At 42.3% G+C, this 17,240-nt stretch overlaps 2 protein-coding genes across 3 annotated transcripts in view; one reads left to right on the top strand and one right to left on the bottom strand.

Moving 5' to 3' along the window:
- The window catches only part of fgf14 (fibroblast growth factor 14), a 101,725-nt gene extending 96,159 nt beyond the window's left edge, over positions 1 to 5,566 (top strand). For both annotated transcript variants that reach the window (XM_062403276.1, XM_062403275.1), the window contains exons 4-5: positions 426 to 624; positions 1,840 to 5,566. In XM_062403276.1, coding sequence (XP_062259260.1) covers positions 426 to 624; positions 1,840 to 1,982 — 342 coding nt within the window. In that variant the 3' untranslated portion in view covers positions 1,983 to 5,566. The remainder of the gene's footprint in view (positions 1 to 425; positions 625 to 1,839) is intronic.
- Positions 5,567 to 5,874: 308 nt separating this feature from the next.
- The window catches only part of itgbl1 (integrin, beta-like 1), a 37,966-nt gene continuing 26,600 nt past the window's right edge, over positions 5,875 to 17,240 (bottom strand). Inside the window, exons 8-11 of the mRNA XM_062403274.1 lie at positions 16,052 to 16,168; positions 11,802 to 11,948; positions 9,283 to 9,396; positions 5,875 to 5,983 (exon numbers count right to left, since the gene is read on the bottom strand). Coding sequence (XP_062259258.1) covers positions 5,895 to 5,983; positions 9,283 to 9,396; positions 11,802 to 11,948; positions 16,052 to 16,168 — 467 coding nt within the window. The 3' untranslated portion in view covers positions 5,875 to 5,894. The remainder of the gene's footprint in view (positions 5,984 to 9,282; positions 9,397 to 11,801; positions 11,949 to 16,051; positions 16,169 to 17,240) is intronic.

Here is a 17,240-nt window from a genome sequence, read left to right as displayed (position 1 = left end):
CTTTTGGGCTTTACCAATGAGATGATTGAAGACGAGCCAGGAGTGTCTGGGGAGACCCATGGGGAGACCCATGGGGATGCTGCCTCTTCCAGTGCTGGGGTCAGAGCCTAACAATATATACTCGCTGCCAGGAACATGAGCTAATTGACCAAACGAGTGTGGAGACAAGGTTAAGGCCAAGGAGAGCATGAGAGTTGCATTTCATCGGAGCAGGTCATTAGGCTTGGCGTGAATCGGACATGATTATAGCTCGTAGGGTTAGGGTTAGGGTTAGGGTTAGGGTTACTTACCACCTTACTTACACCCTGGTAAGTAAGGTGGTAAGTAAGGTCTGACCACCTTACTTACCAGGGTGTAAGGTGGTCAGATAAAATATTGTGTTTACTGATAGGATTTCAATTAATTTTGTTTGTGTGCTTTTGCAGGAGCTCTTTACAGCGGAGTGCAAGTTCAAAGAGTCGGTGTTCGAGAACTACTATGTGATCTACTCGTCCATGTTGTACAGACAACAGGAGTCGGGGAGAGCTTGGTTCCTAGGGCTCAACAAAGACGGCCAGGCCATGAAGGGGAACCGAGTGAAAAAAACAAAACCAGCTGCTCACTTCCTGCCCAAGCCATTAGAAGGTAGGTTTTATGTATATAATGTTTTTATTCATTAAGTTTTAAAAAAAGTTTTACAAGACTAAAATCAAGAATGAATTAATCATTCTGGAAAGTATTTTATTTGAGATCCTGATCCAGTTTATTCCTATGTGCAGTTGACGTCCATTGTCCAAAATCTGCTAAAAATACAAATGATGAATCAAAGGCTTCTTTATCTTAATTAATACAAGCTTAGTTTTGATTTTGTCTTCTGGTTTGAATACCAATGAAAAGCTGTTGAAGTTGGTGCAGTATAACTTTATAGATGAGACAACATAGTTTGTTTTAAGGTCGCTGCACTAAGAGCAAGATTTAAAACAGTTTTACTTAGTATTTAATTTATCACAAATCTGTGTTTCGGTTTACACAGGCATTAAGCATTGAGAAAGCCATCACCCACTCCCTTTAAAGGTTGGGTGCATTGGACTTTACCGGATGCAATTATAATAGTAGAATTGCATGAAAGTAAAAAAGATAGGGTACTTTTGTCAATGCCACAATTGGTGAAACACTTATGTGCTTATGTAGGCACATATTGACTTATTGAAAAAAAATGAATACTGAAGCTTTGCCTTTAGAGCAGCTTAAGGCAAAGCCGGTCTTTTTCCATTTCCTCAACATAACAGTGCACCAACAATGCACCTGACCACACATCATTTTACGACTGAGATGTGGATAAATGTGGATTCTTCCATACGCGGTAAAGGTATAAGATATAATAATAATGTGGGCTGATTCTGGGTTTTTGCCATCGTAAGCGGACACAGTGTAGGAGGCAGGACAGCTCTGTTGGTGACTCTCGTCAGTCACCAGCCTGATTGCTTCCCATCGTTAAACATGGAATCAAGTTGAAGTGTTCTGTCGGGACGGTAATACAGCTGTAGTGCAGTGGCTGTAGAGTGGGCTGTAATGAGACACTGCTCTTTTGTCGAAAAATCTTTTGATTACATTGGGATTCAGCCAGGATGGAGCAAGAAGGCCGTAGGCAAGAAGGGCATCAGCTCTTTTTTCCATCTGTAAATTGCAGGGTGTCCTGAGTGCATCTTGTGAAAAGCAACCCAACAGCAAATCTTCTTAAAGAAAATATGATCCTTGATAGTTTTAGATAGTAAAATGCAAAAGTTCAGGAAAGGGGTTCTTGCTAACACCGTGTGCCTTGTCTCTCTCCTTTCTTTTCCTTATCCTCTGCTTCTCCAGTTGCCATGTACAGAGAGCCATCGTTGCATGATGTTGGAGAGACGGTGCCCAAGGCGGCAGTACCTCCCAGTAAAAGCACAACTGAGCCAGCGGTGATGAACGGAGGTAAACCTGTGAGCAAGCCCGACAAGCCCGCGACATAGCCACACCCGACCGGAGCCCTTTGCGTGTGCGTGGCGGGGAGGGGGGGTGTGACGGAGACAGGGCTTTTCCCCCACAAGACTCCAGACCCTCTTTCCTCTGCGGATCAGAAGGAGGCGAACCTTCCTCCCTTTCTTCTCTTGCTCTTCCTCTGCTTTCTCCGCCTTGTCCACCTTTCTCTCCGGCTGTCTCAGCGCGGGCTGACGGATCCAGAGGTGGCCTGGTTTCTCCAGCACAGGAGGGAAGAGGACCTCTGATCATGGAATGCCTTTCGATTCCTCTGTAACTGTGAGAGCTCATGTGAATAATGCGTGTTTCACGACCACGCTTGTGGTACTTTGCTTGCTGACAGTTCATCCAAGAAACCCTCCCGCCCCCTCTCTATAATGCCCTGTTGGAGCGGAGTGCGTGCACCTTCAGATCTATTTTCTATACCACAGTTCACCAGCTATGTTCTGGGACAGAGACTGTATAGATAGATTAAATATGTGGACTGTCGTCCTCTATTTTTTACGAGTATGTTCCCCTCCCTCTCTTTCTATCTCCAGTCACTCACTTTTGTCTTTGTCTAGTAACCTAGAAAAGTTAAAAACATTTTGCAAGGGAGTTGTGTGATTTTCTAAGAAACACATTCACAGAGATATGACATGAAAACACATATATACACAAAAAAAACTATCGAAATGTTCCTCTCGCCTACAACATGCACACACACACACATACATGCACACACTCAGAAGTTGTAGGGAAATTCAGATATTACTTTTCTTTACAGCTGATGAAAACACACTGGAGGCTGGCAGATAGCTCCTGCAATCAGTTGAAAAAGTGCTAATTGCAGCTGCAATCAATACGAGGAGCGCCCTACACACATACATGCGCATACACACGTTTATAAGCAGATGTGCGTGTGGGTGGGAGAGCGCTGGAAGGAATGGTGTATACATATCACTATCTAAGTCCCACCAGCGCTTCTGTCCGCCTTCTCTGGTAAATAGAAAAACCTGAAGTCTATTTTTCTTTAATCTTATTTCAGAGCGTGGGCTCTAGGAATATCTCTAGGCCTTGTAGGCCTCTGTCCCTCACTCGCTGACTTCTTTGGACTGTAAGGCAAGGCTTGTGGCTTTGACCCAGATGGTCTATAACTGCAGCACTGGCAGCCATCTTAGGGCAGCGTCTACTTACAGCCAGAAGACAACATGGCTGGAAACCGGTAGGCGACATTTATATTGGCTGCATCCCTATTTGGTTCAGCAAACTAAAGCATGGGCAAGGTTAATATTGTGTTCTCTCTTCGTGCAGCAATTATACAAGAGATGGCTTATATAGTAAAATGTTCACTGTATAAAAACTTAGGGCAAATGACTATTAAAAAATCATAAATTAAAAAAAATATAATTATGATTATGAGAGGATTTGTCTCCTAGCTCAGCATGCAGAGTCCAGTACTGATCATCTTGGCCTGTCACGTGCCTGTTTGGACCTTGATTCCCGGCATGCAAAAACTTGTTCCCAGTCCCCACTGGGCCAAAGGTGCCTCACCCACCCGATACATCCATTTAGAGGACACGTAGCATTATCCATTGAGAAACCACACTCAGATGTATCCATTCTGAAATGACCAAAGTCCTTTTTCATCCCGAGAAGAACTGAACTGTTTAGAAACGTAAAAAAACAATACAATTCTATCTCTCTCTCTCTCTCTCTCTCCCTCTCTCTCTCTCTCTCTCTCTCTCTCTGTCTCTCTGTCTTTCTAATCCAATTCATCCAAGCTTTCACTGTGATAGCATTTTGTTCTGTCCGGCCGAATCAACTCTACTCAGACCTGCAAAGGTCGTGACTGATGTAATTTGGGAGAAGTACTTAAACCTTGAACTACTTGAGTGCATGTATTTTCTGTAAGGAACAAGGTATGGGTATCGTTCTTCACTGTGTTTAAGCTGAAGAGCACTGACGAGTGGAATGGGCATGTTGTTGGCTACGGCACACCCACACCTAACCTGGAGGTAAACCACTGGACATTCTGTTTCCCATTGTCATCATGACTGTTAGCAGTTTACAAAGCTCTATCCGATCAATGACATAATAATGTTTTAAAGTCTAGTTTTGTTGGATAAGATTTAGAATATTGAATAGATTGTCGCTGCTGTACGCTGCTAAAACTGCAACTGTGCTAAGAGATTGATTTGGTAAATATGATTTTCGGAGTTTATTGGCTTCACACATGGCCATCTCTCATGACAGCGCATCGAAGCACATTAGTTAAACTCTGATATTTGTCTGTAAAAAGCTGTTGATGATGTTAAACGTACTGTTGACGCAAACGCGCAGGAGCTGGATGTTCCGACCTTGTTACAGCCACTTACGAACTCTACATGCTGGGCTGGCTGCTGCTGCTGCGGCCCTGCAGTCCAGTGAAATGGCTCCTCCGAGGCTGACTTTATTTTTGTAAATGACCAGTGTGTAAATGTACTTCTCTGTCTGGATCTCTGTATTCCACAGTTTTTGTTTTTCTTATTTGACCGTACGTCTCCATTTTCCTCTCGTATACGGGTCGTGTGTGATGTCGTCTCCTAACCATGATCACTTTTGCTTTGCCCCCCCCCCCCCCCCTTTAGCAAACTTAGTTCCTCTATCGCTTCCGTTTTCAACCTCCTTATCTCGTTAGTTGTCCCATCTGTTGCATGGGGAGAGGATGGCATTGATGAACTGCATGTAGTAGGCTATGTCTATCAAGAACTGTTGGTATGTACCGCTAATTTTACATACATATATGCAACGAGTTTGTCTACACTATACAGTTTGTGTTTTGTTGTATACACATATACAACAAATTGAGTAAAATATTTATATAGAGGTGTACTGTAATGTCAGTAACATACTTAATGCAATATAGTGTGCAGTATATTATTGCACCTGTCATTTCTTTGATGGGACAAAGACAATGGAGAGGGGGGGGCTGGCTAGTTTAAGCATGAAAAAGGCCAAAGTAGAATTTACATTAATTTTTATTTGTGACTTCTTATCGGTTCTCTTTTCAAGTGGTAACTGAGCTCGTGTGTCAACGCAGCTCTCAACCCCTGATGCCTCCTTTTCGAAGTGACATGCACATCCAGCATGCCACAACTAAGACTACGTATGCCCTTCTCTTCCGTTTCCTCCACTTATCACTGAGTATGAGTCGGGTGAGAAATGTTGATTAAGTCCCTTCAGTACAGTGTGGGTTTCATGGTCAGGTCCTCTGGTTTGATTTTTTCCCGGTGGAGAAGAATAGGCACTATTAAAAATAATTTTATTTTCAAAAATATATATATATATATATACCATTGCAAGTATGCCCATTGGAGTTATGTCATGTTATAAAAAATTTGTAACCATGTATGATTAAGGTCTTCGCATTGTTTTCCATGCAAAATGTTGTGTCATGCAGCACATTTAATGTTTTATTATTAAAAAAAAAGAAATAAAAACATAAAACAGTAACCTCTGCCTGGAGCTTTCGAGTCAACATCTCAGTCCGGTTTGACGCCTCATTGTATAGCAGTTAAAACCAGACCCACATTATCCCACACTTGGTTTTTTCATCTACCTGTATAGTATGCAGTCGTTTGGAATATGTGACTGTTCCTATGTTATTACAATAAACATACATGAAGCTGTAATATGTTTTAAACAGAAAAAAGATATGTTCGTTTCTTTTCACCTTTACAAAAGTCCAGTTTTAATAAGGATCATTTGTAACCAGTAAAATAAATGAATGAACGCTCCTCACGACACACAGAACTCCATCCACGTTCATCTCTTCTCCCTCCTCCTGTGGTTTCCAGGCTGGTCGTGGTCGTAGATGGCGGCGGCGCTCCTGGCCTCTCGTCTCCCACTCCCACTCAACCCCCCCCCCCCCCCCCCCGCTCTCCTCAGTACTCTGCTCCCACCCAGATTTCGCAAGCGTTCCCTGTCCAGCCGTCCCAGCACTCGCAGTTGCCGCAGTTGCACAAGCCGTTCCCTGTGAGAAGATGTGAGAAGAAAAAGCTGTGAATTATAAAAGGGCGGTGCCATCATGCCTGACCTTTAACAAGGTTCCTCTTTTCACACCCTGCATCCCTGGGTGTGAGTTGTGGTGGGGGATTGAGGAGATCAGTGGTTTTCCACTGCTTTTGCCCATAACAGAGAAAACTCAAGAGCGAACAACTTTAGCTCAGATATTATAAAGTCTAAACTGTTTCCCCTTCTTGTGACAGTGCTACAGGGTTTATAAATAACTAATCACCTACAAAGGGGCCTTATTCTTTATTTAACCAATGATCATTTATTTAATAATTCAAGGATCTATCTCTGTCTGTGGCTCACATATCTCCAGAACTGTTCATCCTATCGACTTCCTAAATGGCCTGTTTATACATAAGGACACCAAATTTGTCTTTGTGTATTTTATCATGGGCTTTCTGGAGAAAGGATCAACACAGCGAGAGTCACAGCGATCTCAGATGGAGATGATGGAGAACAGGATCTTATATAGGAGGCCTAAAGCTGTTTGTCTGAGCCAGTTCAGACTGGTTCTGTTGGCACAGTTTGAGACAGGAATCAAGACACAGGAAACTGATTTGCATACGTTTCCTCTGAAGATAAAGCAGACAGAGAGGAAGTCATTGGACAGTCAATAAGTAATAGAAAGGTCATAAAGGTATTAGAAAGGTCATACAGGTGTCAGGTCACAAACAGTTAGGGGTCATAAAAGTTTCACACAGGTATGCAAAAAGTTAATTTTCAACTACAAAATAGTTTTTCCACCACACTCAGTTTTTTCTAGCTACAGAGCTGTATGTGCAGCAGTGGTGGTGCAGCTTCAGGGCTCTGTGGACTGAGTCCTGAAGCTGGTAGTGTCTTTACTGATGGCCACTTTTCCAGTTTGAGAAAGAAAAGCCACATATATCCCATTCCAAACCGGCAGGATTAGACCAGGCACTTAACTACTATTATTAAATATGGCTGTTATTTTGGATTGAGGATATTTTTAATTTGCTATGAGTAGCATTACACCCTGCCCCCATAGCTGTCTGAGTTGACTGAGCTGTCAGAGAGGCTGGGGTTAACAGGAGGACTCCCGCTGGCTTGGTGTCACACAACTGAAAAGACATATTTCTCTGCGGGAGTGGAGGGAGGAGTCCGAGGAGGCAGAGGGGTGATGGATGATGATGAGGATAAAACAGTGAAAGTGAGGTGAAAACACAGATGACACCTGGGACGGGTAAGTAGGTGAGAGGAAGAACAAGGAGAGCTCGATGGGGAAAGGAGCATGTTGGAGGAAAGGGACTGAGTTGGAGGAGGCTACCCATGATTTCTCTCAGAAACCCTGTCTATGTTAATCAGCCACAAGCCCATTTGTTCTACGGCAGAAATAATGTTTTGAAACAAGTCACAAATGCTCAGTTTCATTTGTTTCTCTGTGGATTTAGAAAATTTCAAAATTTTAATAAACCGCAGATTTATTGCGGATTATTTTCTTCAGCTGATTAATGCACATGTGCTTTAGTGAACATTTATGGCGCCTAATGATAACGAAGGAACATCAACGTGTACTTGACAATAAGACATGAATTGAAATTAAGCATATCACACATATTCTCAGGCTGCGTTCATGGTTCACACTCTCCTGCATGTAAACCTCAATATTCGGAAAATCAATACACGGTACCATTGAGACACAAACCAAGACATCATGTTGTGATTATATTCTTAATGCACAAATATTAAACAGGAAAACTGAGACCTTAAGAGCAACTTCTACAGATTAATGAACACAACCCTCATACCCTGATATAACCAGGATATATTACATAGTGGCACAATATTGTGATTGACTTTTTGTCTCTTAAGTGAAACGGTTGCTCACATTATCATATTCTGTGCCTGAAATTAACCAGCAAGCATTCCTAACACACTTGAATTGTCCACATCACTCATCAGTGGTATGTGTAATGACAAATCTATCGCATTGAAGGGCCTGTGAAATCGCCGGCTGCAGAGGATTTATTGGTAAACCTGCGAGACAAATCTTTGCATCATTAGCGTGGAAGAAAAACGATTGCATCATGATGACCTAAAGGAGGAGGAGCGATTTCATATTATTTGCACACTCAACACCCTTCCTGGAATTACCGTTCCATGCTAAACACCATCACATTATAATAATGGGTATGGTAATAGGGCAGGTTACGGTGGTATGGTAATTTCTACATATGTACTCCAGTCAGTAATATGGTAATCAGGATCATTCAACAGACATCTCCATTTATTTCCTTTGTATTCTTGCAGCCCGCCACTACGTAGCTGCAGACAACGTTTGTCTGCAGCTGGAACGACTGGTCCCCCATTTGAATGACATTAGGTCTGACATTTTGAGTCGTGGAGTCATGATGAGAAACACTTGTGAACAGCTGTCCAGAGTTTGACAGGCCCCAGGGGGTAAATATAAAGACAAACATGTAGGGAGGTTTCTATTATCAGTGGCACAAGGGCGGCTCCTGTGGATAAACCACCAGAATAGAGAAAGTTTGTGTGTGTGTGTGTGTTTGTGCTGTCTCGATTAAATTGTCTACTTTCTGACTTTCTGACAGTTTAACATTAGTGGGATACCAGAGTCAGATTCGTTTTTTGGTTTTGTTTTACTGCCACAGGTGTCACACAAGTAGTCTTATATATATATATATATATATATAAATATAGACATTAGTAAATATAAACACATAGTAGGTCATTATGAATGCAGGATGCATTATGAATGCAGGATTATATATTTTTTATCAAATAAGTATAATAAAAAGTAACATTAAAACAGTTCTGAAGTATCCAGGTCATATCATTACTTATTTACAAGCCCGGGCTTCAGATTTGAATCATGTCAATGAGCTGGAAACGAGATGTACTTTACAACCCTTTACCACTGTTGTGGAGATAAATACAGTTTCACAATACTGTTTGGTTGCTAAATCTGTAACAATGTAATGTATTTTGAAATTGGAATTCATATCTCTTACAAACCAATATGGAAGCCAGATACTTGTATTATTGTCAAATACGGTATGAGCTGACTACTATTTTTATTATATTACTGGTCTTTTCTAATGAGACTGCTTGGTTTTCTCTCTGCTGAGGTCTGTTCAGCACTGAATACCCACGGGTCTATTTGGATTGGGTATTGAAATTCATGTTGGAATATAGGAGATTTTCCTCAGGTCTGTTACACACTTGGTCCAAAATTTGGGATCCCTCAGGCCCTGAGTGTGTGTTTGCTTCCCACGCTACCTGTGCAGATGAGGCCGTCGTGTTTGTCACACTCTCGGTCGTCACACTCGCAGAACTCTCCAGACACCCACCAGTCTTGGGGAGAGCAGATGCATTGGCCACAGTGACAGGAACCTGCAACTCACACAAAAACACACACTCACACTCAGAGAACTGTTAATTAACATCACATTTCTTTCATTCAACATTGTGACAGTGTGTATATAGTTGTATTTTTTACACCATTCCCTTGTTTCTTGTGTTATTTTCCACTGTTTGTTTTATTTCCTGTAAATTCTTTATTTTACTCAGAAGATTAATCGTGTCGGGCAAAGTGGATATGAGCTTGTGTCGGGGGAAAGGACTGCTAATGTACTTTTGCCACCAGGAAACCAATCCACCCACACTTTAGACTTCCTCCCCATCGCTGTGTGCTGCACTCAAGGGCGGCAGCTGGCTAATAAGGTATCAAAGAGTAGTGGAGGAAACAAATATACTGCTGTTAACTCCCCCCCACCCCTCCAAAGCTCTCACCCTGAGGTCAAGCGAGCAACTGTGTGTTTTCAATCTCCCTCGATTCTACCATCATACACCAGGTTGCAGGAACTCGCCATGAGAGGAGGAGGCAGACGGGGAGAGACAGATGGACCGAGGAGCCGAAGACGAGGTTAAACAGACGAGAGAGAGGGAGGCGAGGGGAGGTAAGGTTGTTCTGGGCTCTGAATATGGCGGAGCAAGGAGAATAAACGTTTTATTTTCCACGCCCCAGACGCTCTATTTCTGAAGATTCACGGCCACGCGATAAGAGGGATCCTGTTGTTTTCATGTCATTTGTCAAACAGTGATACACACAATTTGGTGACAACACTGAGGACTTCATTATTAAAGTATAGGATTTGGAAAACAGGCAGACATATTGAACTGCAACAATCAGTTCTTCACCAATTTCTTTTCTATGGATTTATCGATTGTTTTGTCTACAAATTATTATGAAAATGGAGTAAAATGACGCCTTCAGGTTGTTTTGTTAACCAATATAACAATATTTAAAGTATGTAATTGAACTTTTTCATGAAACAAATAAAATACGTCCTAATTTTATATTGTAGAATCTGAAACCATATTATATATTTGGCCTTTCTGCACCATATGATGTGAAAATGTAAATGATATGAACATTTGTTATTGATTTATCAGTTGATAAAAACATTATGTGTCAAGAACTTTTCATGTATATAATATGTACATGATATGTTAAATTAAGTCTAAAAGATGACAACATCAATGATTCTAAACTGTCTTGTCCAGTTCTTTATTTTAATCGTAACAGAAAAAGTTATTAACTTATGACAGATAATAAAACAATTGGGTTCACAGTTGAAATTTGATGATAATCTTTTGGAAAGTGCATCAATTTAATTACTTGGTGCCATGAACTTGAACTCAGTGGGAAATTGTAGAAAGTATATGAGTATATCTGAGCCTGTGAGAGTTAAGATAAGGTTCAATCTCACTGTGCATACACAGGTTTTGATTGAGCTGTTCTGTAAGTAAGTTTGTGAATATAGGATTAGTGTGAATGTTTCATCTTTTTCATTATGATAACAGTGATATTAAAGATCAGGAGTTCTTGTTCACTCCTTAAATTGCTTTTTGGATCATCTTTTGTATTTGATGATCAGAGCTGGTGATGGAAATGCAACTCAGGTCCCTGGAAATAAATGAAATATGGATATGATAGTTATGTAGCTTTCATTATGAATGTTTGCCACCAGGGTGCAACAGAAAGGAAATCAATTAGAAATACTGAATCAAATATTAAAGTCTGATGATGAGGCCTGTTGGACAAGTATAAGGAGACGTTCCAGACAAACTTGATGAAACTCAATAGAAAGCCAACTCGGGTTCACATATTGCGTGTGTGTAGTTTTTGCTGTTTATCTAGAGAGTTATCTTTGACAAAAATATTGGCGAGTAAACATTTTGAGCCTTTTTACAGGGAAAGTGCGCCAAAACCTGTGATGCAGAGTTTGTTGAGTTGGCGAAAGAGCTGAATTAAACTTGCAGGTGTAATTGGGAAGGGACAACGTTTTCCTCCTGTGAGAGTTTCTAGGCGAGGACATCTTGTGATACACCAGCGACAGAGGACATCAAAATCACAACAGGGCAGTAAACATCTGAGGAGAGCAATTAATCACCATCATAAAGTATAACTTGGGTGGTTTTAATGACTGTTTTCACACATTTCTGGAGGGAGAACAGAGGTGTGTTATGGTGGGCGGCTCTCAGGAGATGTTTTGAAATGATTTGCTGAAAGAGGTTTCTGCTGCTGCGACACTCTGTTTCAAGTATTATCCATGGCATTTGGATGGACGTCTTTTGCACCCGTATCTTTATATATCATCACGTTTTCTTAATAAAACAGGTAGAATATCAGATATTTGTGTATGTAGAAATATGTTTATAATGTACATGTACATTTCCTATATTTATGACTTTCAGGAAAACTTGTACATGGCAACATAAAAGATGTCATTCACCTTTTCCACTGCACATGACTCCGTCTGACGTCTCACACAGCTCTTTGCTCTGGTCGTCGCTCAGGTCACATGACCTGGAGAACAGGCACAGCTTCCCGAACCAGCCGTCCTTGCAGATGCAGCGTCCACACGAACAGTAACCGTGACCTGGCGGCGGGAGGCAGAAGGGCCTTCATTTAAAAGGAGACAGAGTATGGAGCAGGCCCATGAGCAAATTTAAAGACGAAAGATTCAGTTAAAATAAAAGTCAAAAGGGGGATGCGTGTGTGGAGCGTAAAGAAAGATGGCACACGATCGCAGGGAGTTGACGGTGCAGAAGTTGAACCTGGACAGTAATGGCCGCTGCGAGGAGACAGAGCTGCGGAGAAGATGAGAGCGATGCAGCAGGCTTGAGAACATGGGACTTGAAAGAAACCGTCATCGCTGGTCGTGTCCTGTCCTGAATTAATCTCCGGCACTTCAGAGGACGAGATGAAAACCATGGAAAGGCGCAGGCTGACAAAAAACAAACACACCCACTCAGGAAACCAGGGACGCTTTATTGGTTAAAAGAGAGAGTTTGGTGCGATGGTGCTTCAGTAGCTGACGGTGTCACTGTGGTTTGAACACTACAACACTCCTGTCGCCCTTCATCTCCTGCAGGACCCTTGTAGATAGACCAGTTTTGCATCATGGACTGATCAATCGTGTTCACATCTGGGAAGAGAGGCCAGATTGAAGCGAGGGTAATTAGCAGGGGGTTTTCCCATCATTTTCATAACACAAATCCATATTGTGCTGCTGGAGTGTTTGATGAAGGAGGTGTATTGATCCGCTCAAACAGCAGTTTTGATTCTGTTTGCTGTAAATCAGCACCTGGTCGCACGTTCAGAGATACACATCTGAATTGATTTAAACTTTAGATTATTATACTGAAGCTTGTCAGGGCATTAATTCAACAGAACTATTCAATAATGGAAGGTGGTGCTGGTGTGTAAGATTTAGTTTGTACTTCAATGTAAATAAACATTCAACCAGAATGGCATTAAGAAAAGGGCATACCTCCACCAAGGCCCAACAGTCTCTTTATGAAGTCACATTTAAATTCACTGGATCCAGATTTTTATCGGAGAAATTAATGAAAATCTGACAACATTAAAGAAAGTGAGAAAAGAAAATCCTGGAGGTTTTTCCCTGACCCATACGACAAGTTCCAGGTAATGCATCCGATAGTTTTTACATGATCCTGCTCACAGCTTACTAATGAACACGTTGATGAAAACATTCCCTCCTTGGCAAAGGTAATTATCATCAATGTAATGTTACACTTATTTACTTCAAGATTTATATTTAATTAAACATGGTTCCATTGGCTTTGGCTTTTCTGTGAACAAATTGATGTTAGTCTCATATATTTATATTAAATCTGATGCTCTACATACAATGCCTTTGAAGCTCACCAGTGTCCAACCCTTAGTGCTTCACTTCCTGTGTGGTGCTGTCTGATTTCTTATGTATGTGGTATATGGATCAGCAGGCAGGTGTGTGAGTGTGGTGGCTGTGGTTGTGGTGGGAGGTTATGAAAGGATTGGAGTGGCAGCTTCGGCAAGCCGTGCATGGCTGCCTCAATCAGCCGGCCTGGGAGAGCGGTTAATTGCTTTGGAGGAAAGGCAACCTGGCCCTCATTCAATTAGCCTGCACCTGCCATTCACAGAGCAGGCGCTGTGCTGCAGCGTTTAGACATGGCCTGCAGTGTGGAGGAGGTGGTGGTGAACCAGGTGTTTGATCCAGCAAACATCTGTACAGTGTGCAGAGAGCCTCCCTCCCAAGTTAATGGGGACCAATTTATGTTTTTATACTCCTCTTGAGTAGCTTTGCATGATTGACGGTTTATAAAAGTTCTCGTTTATCTCAAACTGTGGGGTTTGAAGCCCCTCAGTTGGGCCCCTGACTGAATTATTGGCTCAGGCTTTCCTTATGAAAAACCTTTCTCATGATTTGTCGAATCTTTGGAAGCCTGCGAGGGGCGTCTCATCCAAACCCTCCTCCTCTCAATGATGTGAAGGTTCTCAAAGAAAACTGTAAAACTACGGAACTGCTACCTAAAACTTGGAAATTGCAACTTCTCAAATCCATCCATACATGTTTGAGCCGATCCGAATACTAGAGACTTCTGAAGCGGCAAAACATTACAGCTGAACATAAAAACTAGAGGGTCACGGCTTGCGTACCTCCACCAAGGCTGACGTCCTATCTCACCATGTAAAAGAAAGTTTATCTGGATCCACTCCAGAATTTTAATGGTTTAGTTTAGTGAGTTATCATGCTGGCAGTCAAACAAACAAACAAATGAAAACGTTCCCTCCTCGGTAAAAATTCACACCCTTACCTGCTTCATGAGGGAGTCCATATACATATTTAAAAAAATCGATACTATCCATTTAATAGTTTAACATGTAGGTAATGCATTAAAATAGGGAATGACATGGAAAGTGTTGGCAGTTAAGAATCATAAATGCTAACATTGCTTTGGTTATTCTGCTGTTGCCAAATGGCCTCATATAAAACTGTGGGGTAGTTGTATTCAGGAGGGAAATGATGGGCTGCACATGGACATGCACACTGGGGTCTGTAGATACCCCGCGGTGGATGAAGACATTTATGTCCCGAGGACTGTAGTGGCCTCAGAAACTATGAATTCACCTTTAAGCCTGGTGTGGTGGATAATTTAGCTGCTCTCCCCCCTCGGTTTTCCTTTGTGGAGAAAACACTTGAGAGCCAAGTGTGGACTGAGCGGACGGACAAGCTGATTAACACTGAAGGACTGAATTATGTGTTATTCATCACTTCTCTCCTCGGTCTGCAGCGAGACTCAAACATCCAGGGGCACTCACTGTACCCTGGATCAGGGAGTTTCTTACAGCTCCCTTACCACAATTCTCTTTCTAGCTTATCTCTCTCAGTTCCTCAAAACGCCCAATAACTTCCACTGGCTTCTGTGTGTCCGTGTCCGTGTGTGAGTGTGTGTGTGTGTGTGTGTGTGTGTGTCTGTGTGTTCGTCTGTGTTGGTGTTCGGTGCTCAGACGAGAAGCCACATGAAGAATTGTCTCTGGACAGCCCGGGCGCACAATGAGCCTCAGTAATCCATTCACATAAATACTGCATCCCCCTTTTATAGCAGGAATTTACCCTCAGATGCTGCAATGCACCACTGATACAAAAACGCCACAGTCCCCAAAACAGCACAAGAAAGCCCCAGTCGGAGGGAGGCACTGACACACAGCGGCTGGGTGAAAGGAACAGACAGATTTCCTGTCGGTTTATGAATAAACACGGAAACCGTTTGAGGATTTCCATGTGACAAGAGTGAAATGTCCTCCCACTGCTCGACACACCTGTGGAGATCACTGCTCCTAAGTGATGTCTTAGAGGTGCAAGATAATCTGCACTGGGTTTGTCTTTTGTTTTTCCTCCAACACTTTAAGTGCAGTAGAAATATCAGAGTGGTGTATGTGTCCACTGGATCCATAGCTTACAAAGGGACTGTGTATAATGATGGAGGAAATGACTGCCCACAGGGGGCTGGCTGCAGTAGAAGTTATAAACCCTGTCTCCTCTGTCTTGGCAAATGAAATTTGATTAAAGAATATAAATAAATATGCAAAATAGATGTTCAATATCTAATAATGTGCTTTTAAATGTGGATTTTCCAAACAGAAAACTGCATACTAAATATAAAGTCATGTTAAAAATTCTTCCTTCATCTTGTTGCCATAGTAGAGTCAGGGGAATTTTACAGGAGTCATTCTGGGTTGATCACCTCATAATCAGCATATACTGTTAACTGCCATAAAAATGACTTTTTGCTATGTTTTTCGGAATAAAATATGATATAAATCATGCCATGAATGATATATGAACAAACCTTTAGAATATAGGAGATGTCGATTTACAGCTCAGTGAAGGAGAAAAGGAGTATTTTGACAAAACGTCCTCTGAAGATATGGATTCAAATAGTTGCCAATAGACAATATGTAGGAACCTAAACATTTCAACATGTATTTTGGACGTGTTCTTTCCACTAGACAGAACAACTATATATTATGGATGCAATAGCCCAACATTTGTTTGCAGTTTCTATCAAGTACTGTCTGTTCCCTCTATTCTTCATTTACATTACACTGTCCTTAATGGACACAAGGACTTGTTGTGTGTGTGTGTGTGTGTGTGTGTGTGTGTGTGTGTTTGTGTGTGCATGCGTGCGCTCTTACCTCCACAGACCTCTCCACTGATGTCCTCGCACTGACGGTCGTCACACTCACAGTTTTTGCCATGAACACGACTGTCCCCAGGTGGATGACAGGTACACTGTCCACACTGACACTGACCTACAAAACAGAGACACAATTTCTCACTTCCGAGCAGAGTTTCATGGCAGAGCAGTGGTATTAGTAGCTGTCCAGTGGAATAGTCTCACTGTTTCTTTCAGTGTCTCCCGTCATCCTGAGTATCTGACTCGGGAGAGTGATTTGAATGCCTGCGGCAGATGTATTCAACAAGTGATTTTAAGCACAAAACAATCTGGCTGACCACATTCCTGCCAGACACATGGTGAAATCTTAAATGTAAATCACTTACTCTGCTAAACACTAATACAGGCTACACACACACACACACCCACAAACACACACACACACACACACACACACACACTCACGCACACACACTTCCAGCCACTCCTATCCCTCTTCAATCAGTGAGATGCCTGTGAAGTGGGCCACAGGGAAACCTACTAAGTGAGCATGCTGGCTAATGGTTAAACTCATTAGACTGACATCATCTCTGCTGAACTATGATTGGAGGACTGCAGGATACCTGATCATTTATCCAGACTGCTCGGAGTCATGTTATCTTTCACTCACGTGGCTTTTCCTACCACAGCTACGCTGATGACACCCAACTAATCCTCTCTTTTCCCAAATCTGAAACACAGGTGGCAGCACGAATCTCTGCCTGTCTGACTGACATCTCTCAGTGGATGTCTGCACACCACCTGAAAATCAACCTTGACAAGACCGAATTACTTTTCCTTCCAGGGAAAGACTCTCCCACCCATGACCTGCCTATCACCTTATAAAACTCTGTGTTAGCCCCCTGTGACACTCAACCGTCAACTCTCCCTTATTGACAACATTGCTGCAACAACACGTTCCTGTAGATTCATGCTGCACAACATCAGGAGAATACGTCCCCTTCTCACTCAGAAGATGGTGCAGGTTCTTGTCCAGGCTCTGGTCATCTCACGCCTAGACTACTGCAACTCCCTCCTGGTAGGTCTACCTGCTAATGCACACTACTCCACTCCTCTGCTTCCTTCACTGGTTACCAGTGGCTGCCCGCATCCGTTACAAACACTAGTACTTGCGTACAGCGCTCATACGGATCGGGGCTAGTCTACAT

The sequence above is a fragment of the Platichthys flesus genome, chromosome 13 (assembly GCF_949316205.1).
Source record: "Platichthys flesus chromosome 13, fPlaFle2.1, whole genome shotgun sequence".
NCBI lineage: Eukaryota > Metazoa > Chordata > Actinopteri > Pleuronectiformes > Pleuronectidae > Platichthys > Platichthys flesus.
Note: the sequence above shows the minus strand (reverse complement) of the source record. Positions and strands in the feature narration are given on the sequence as shown.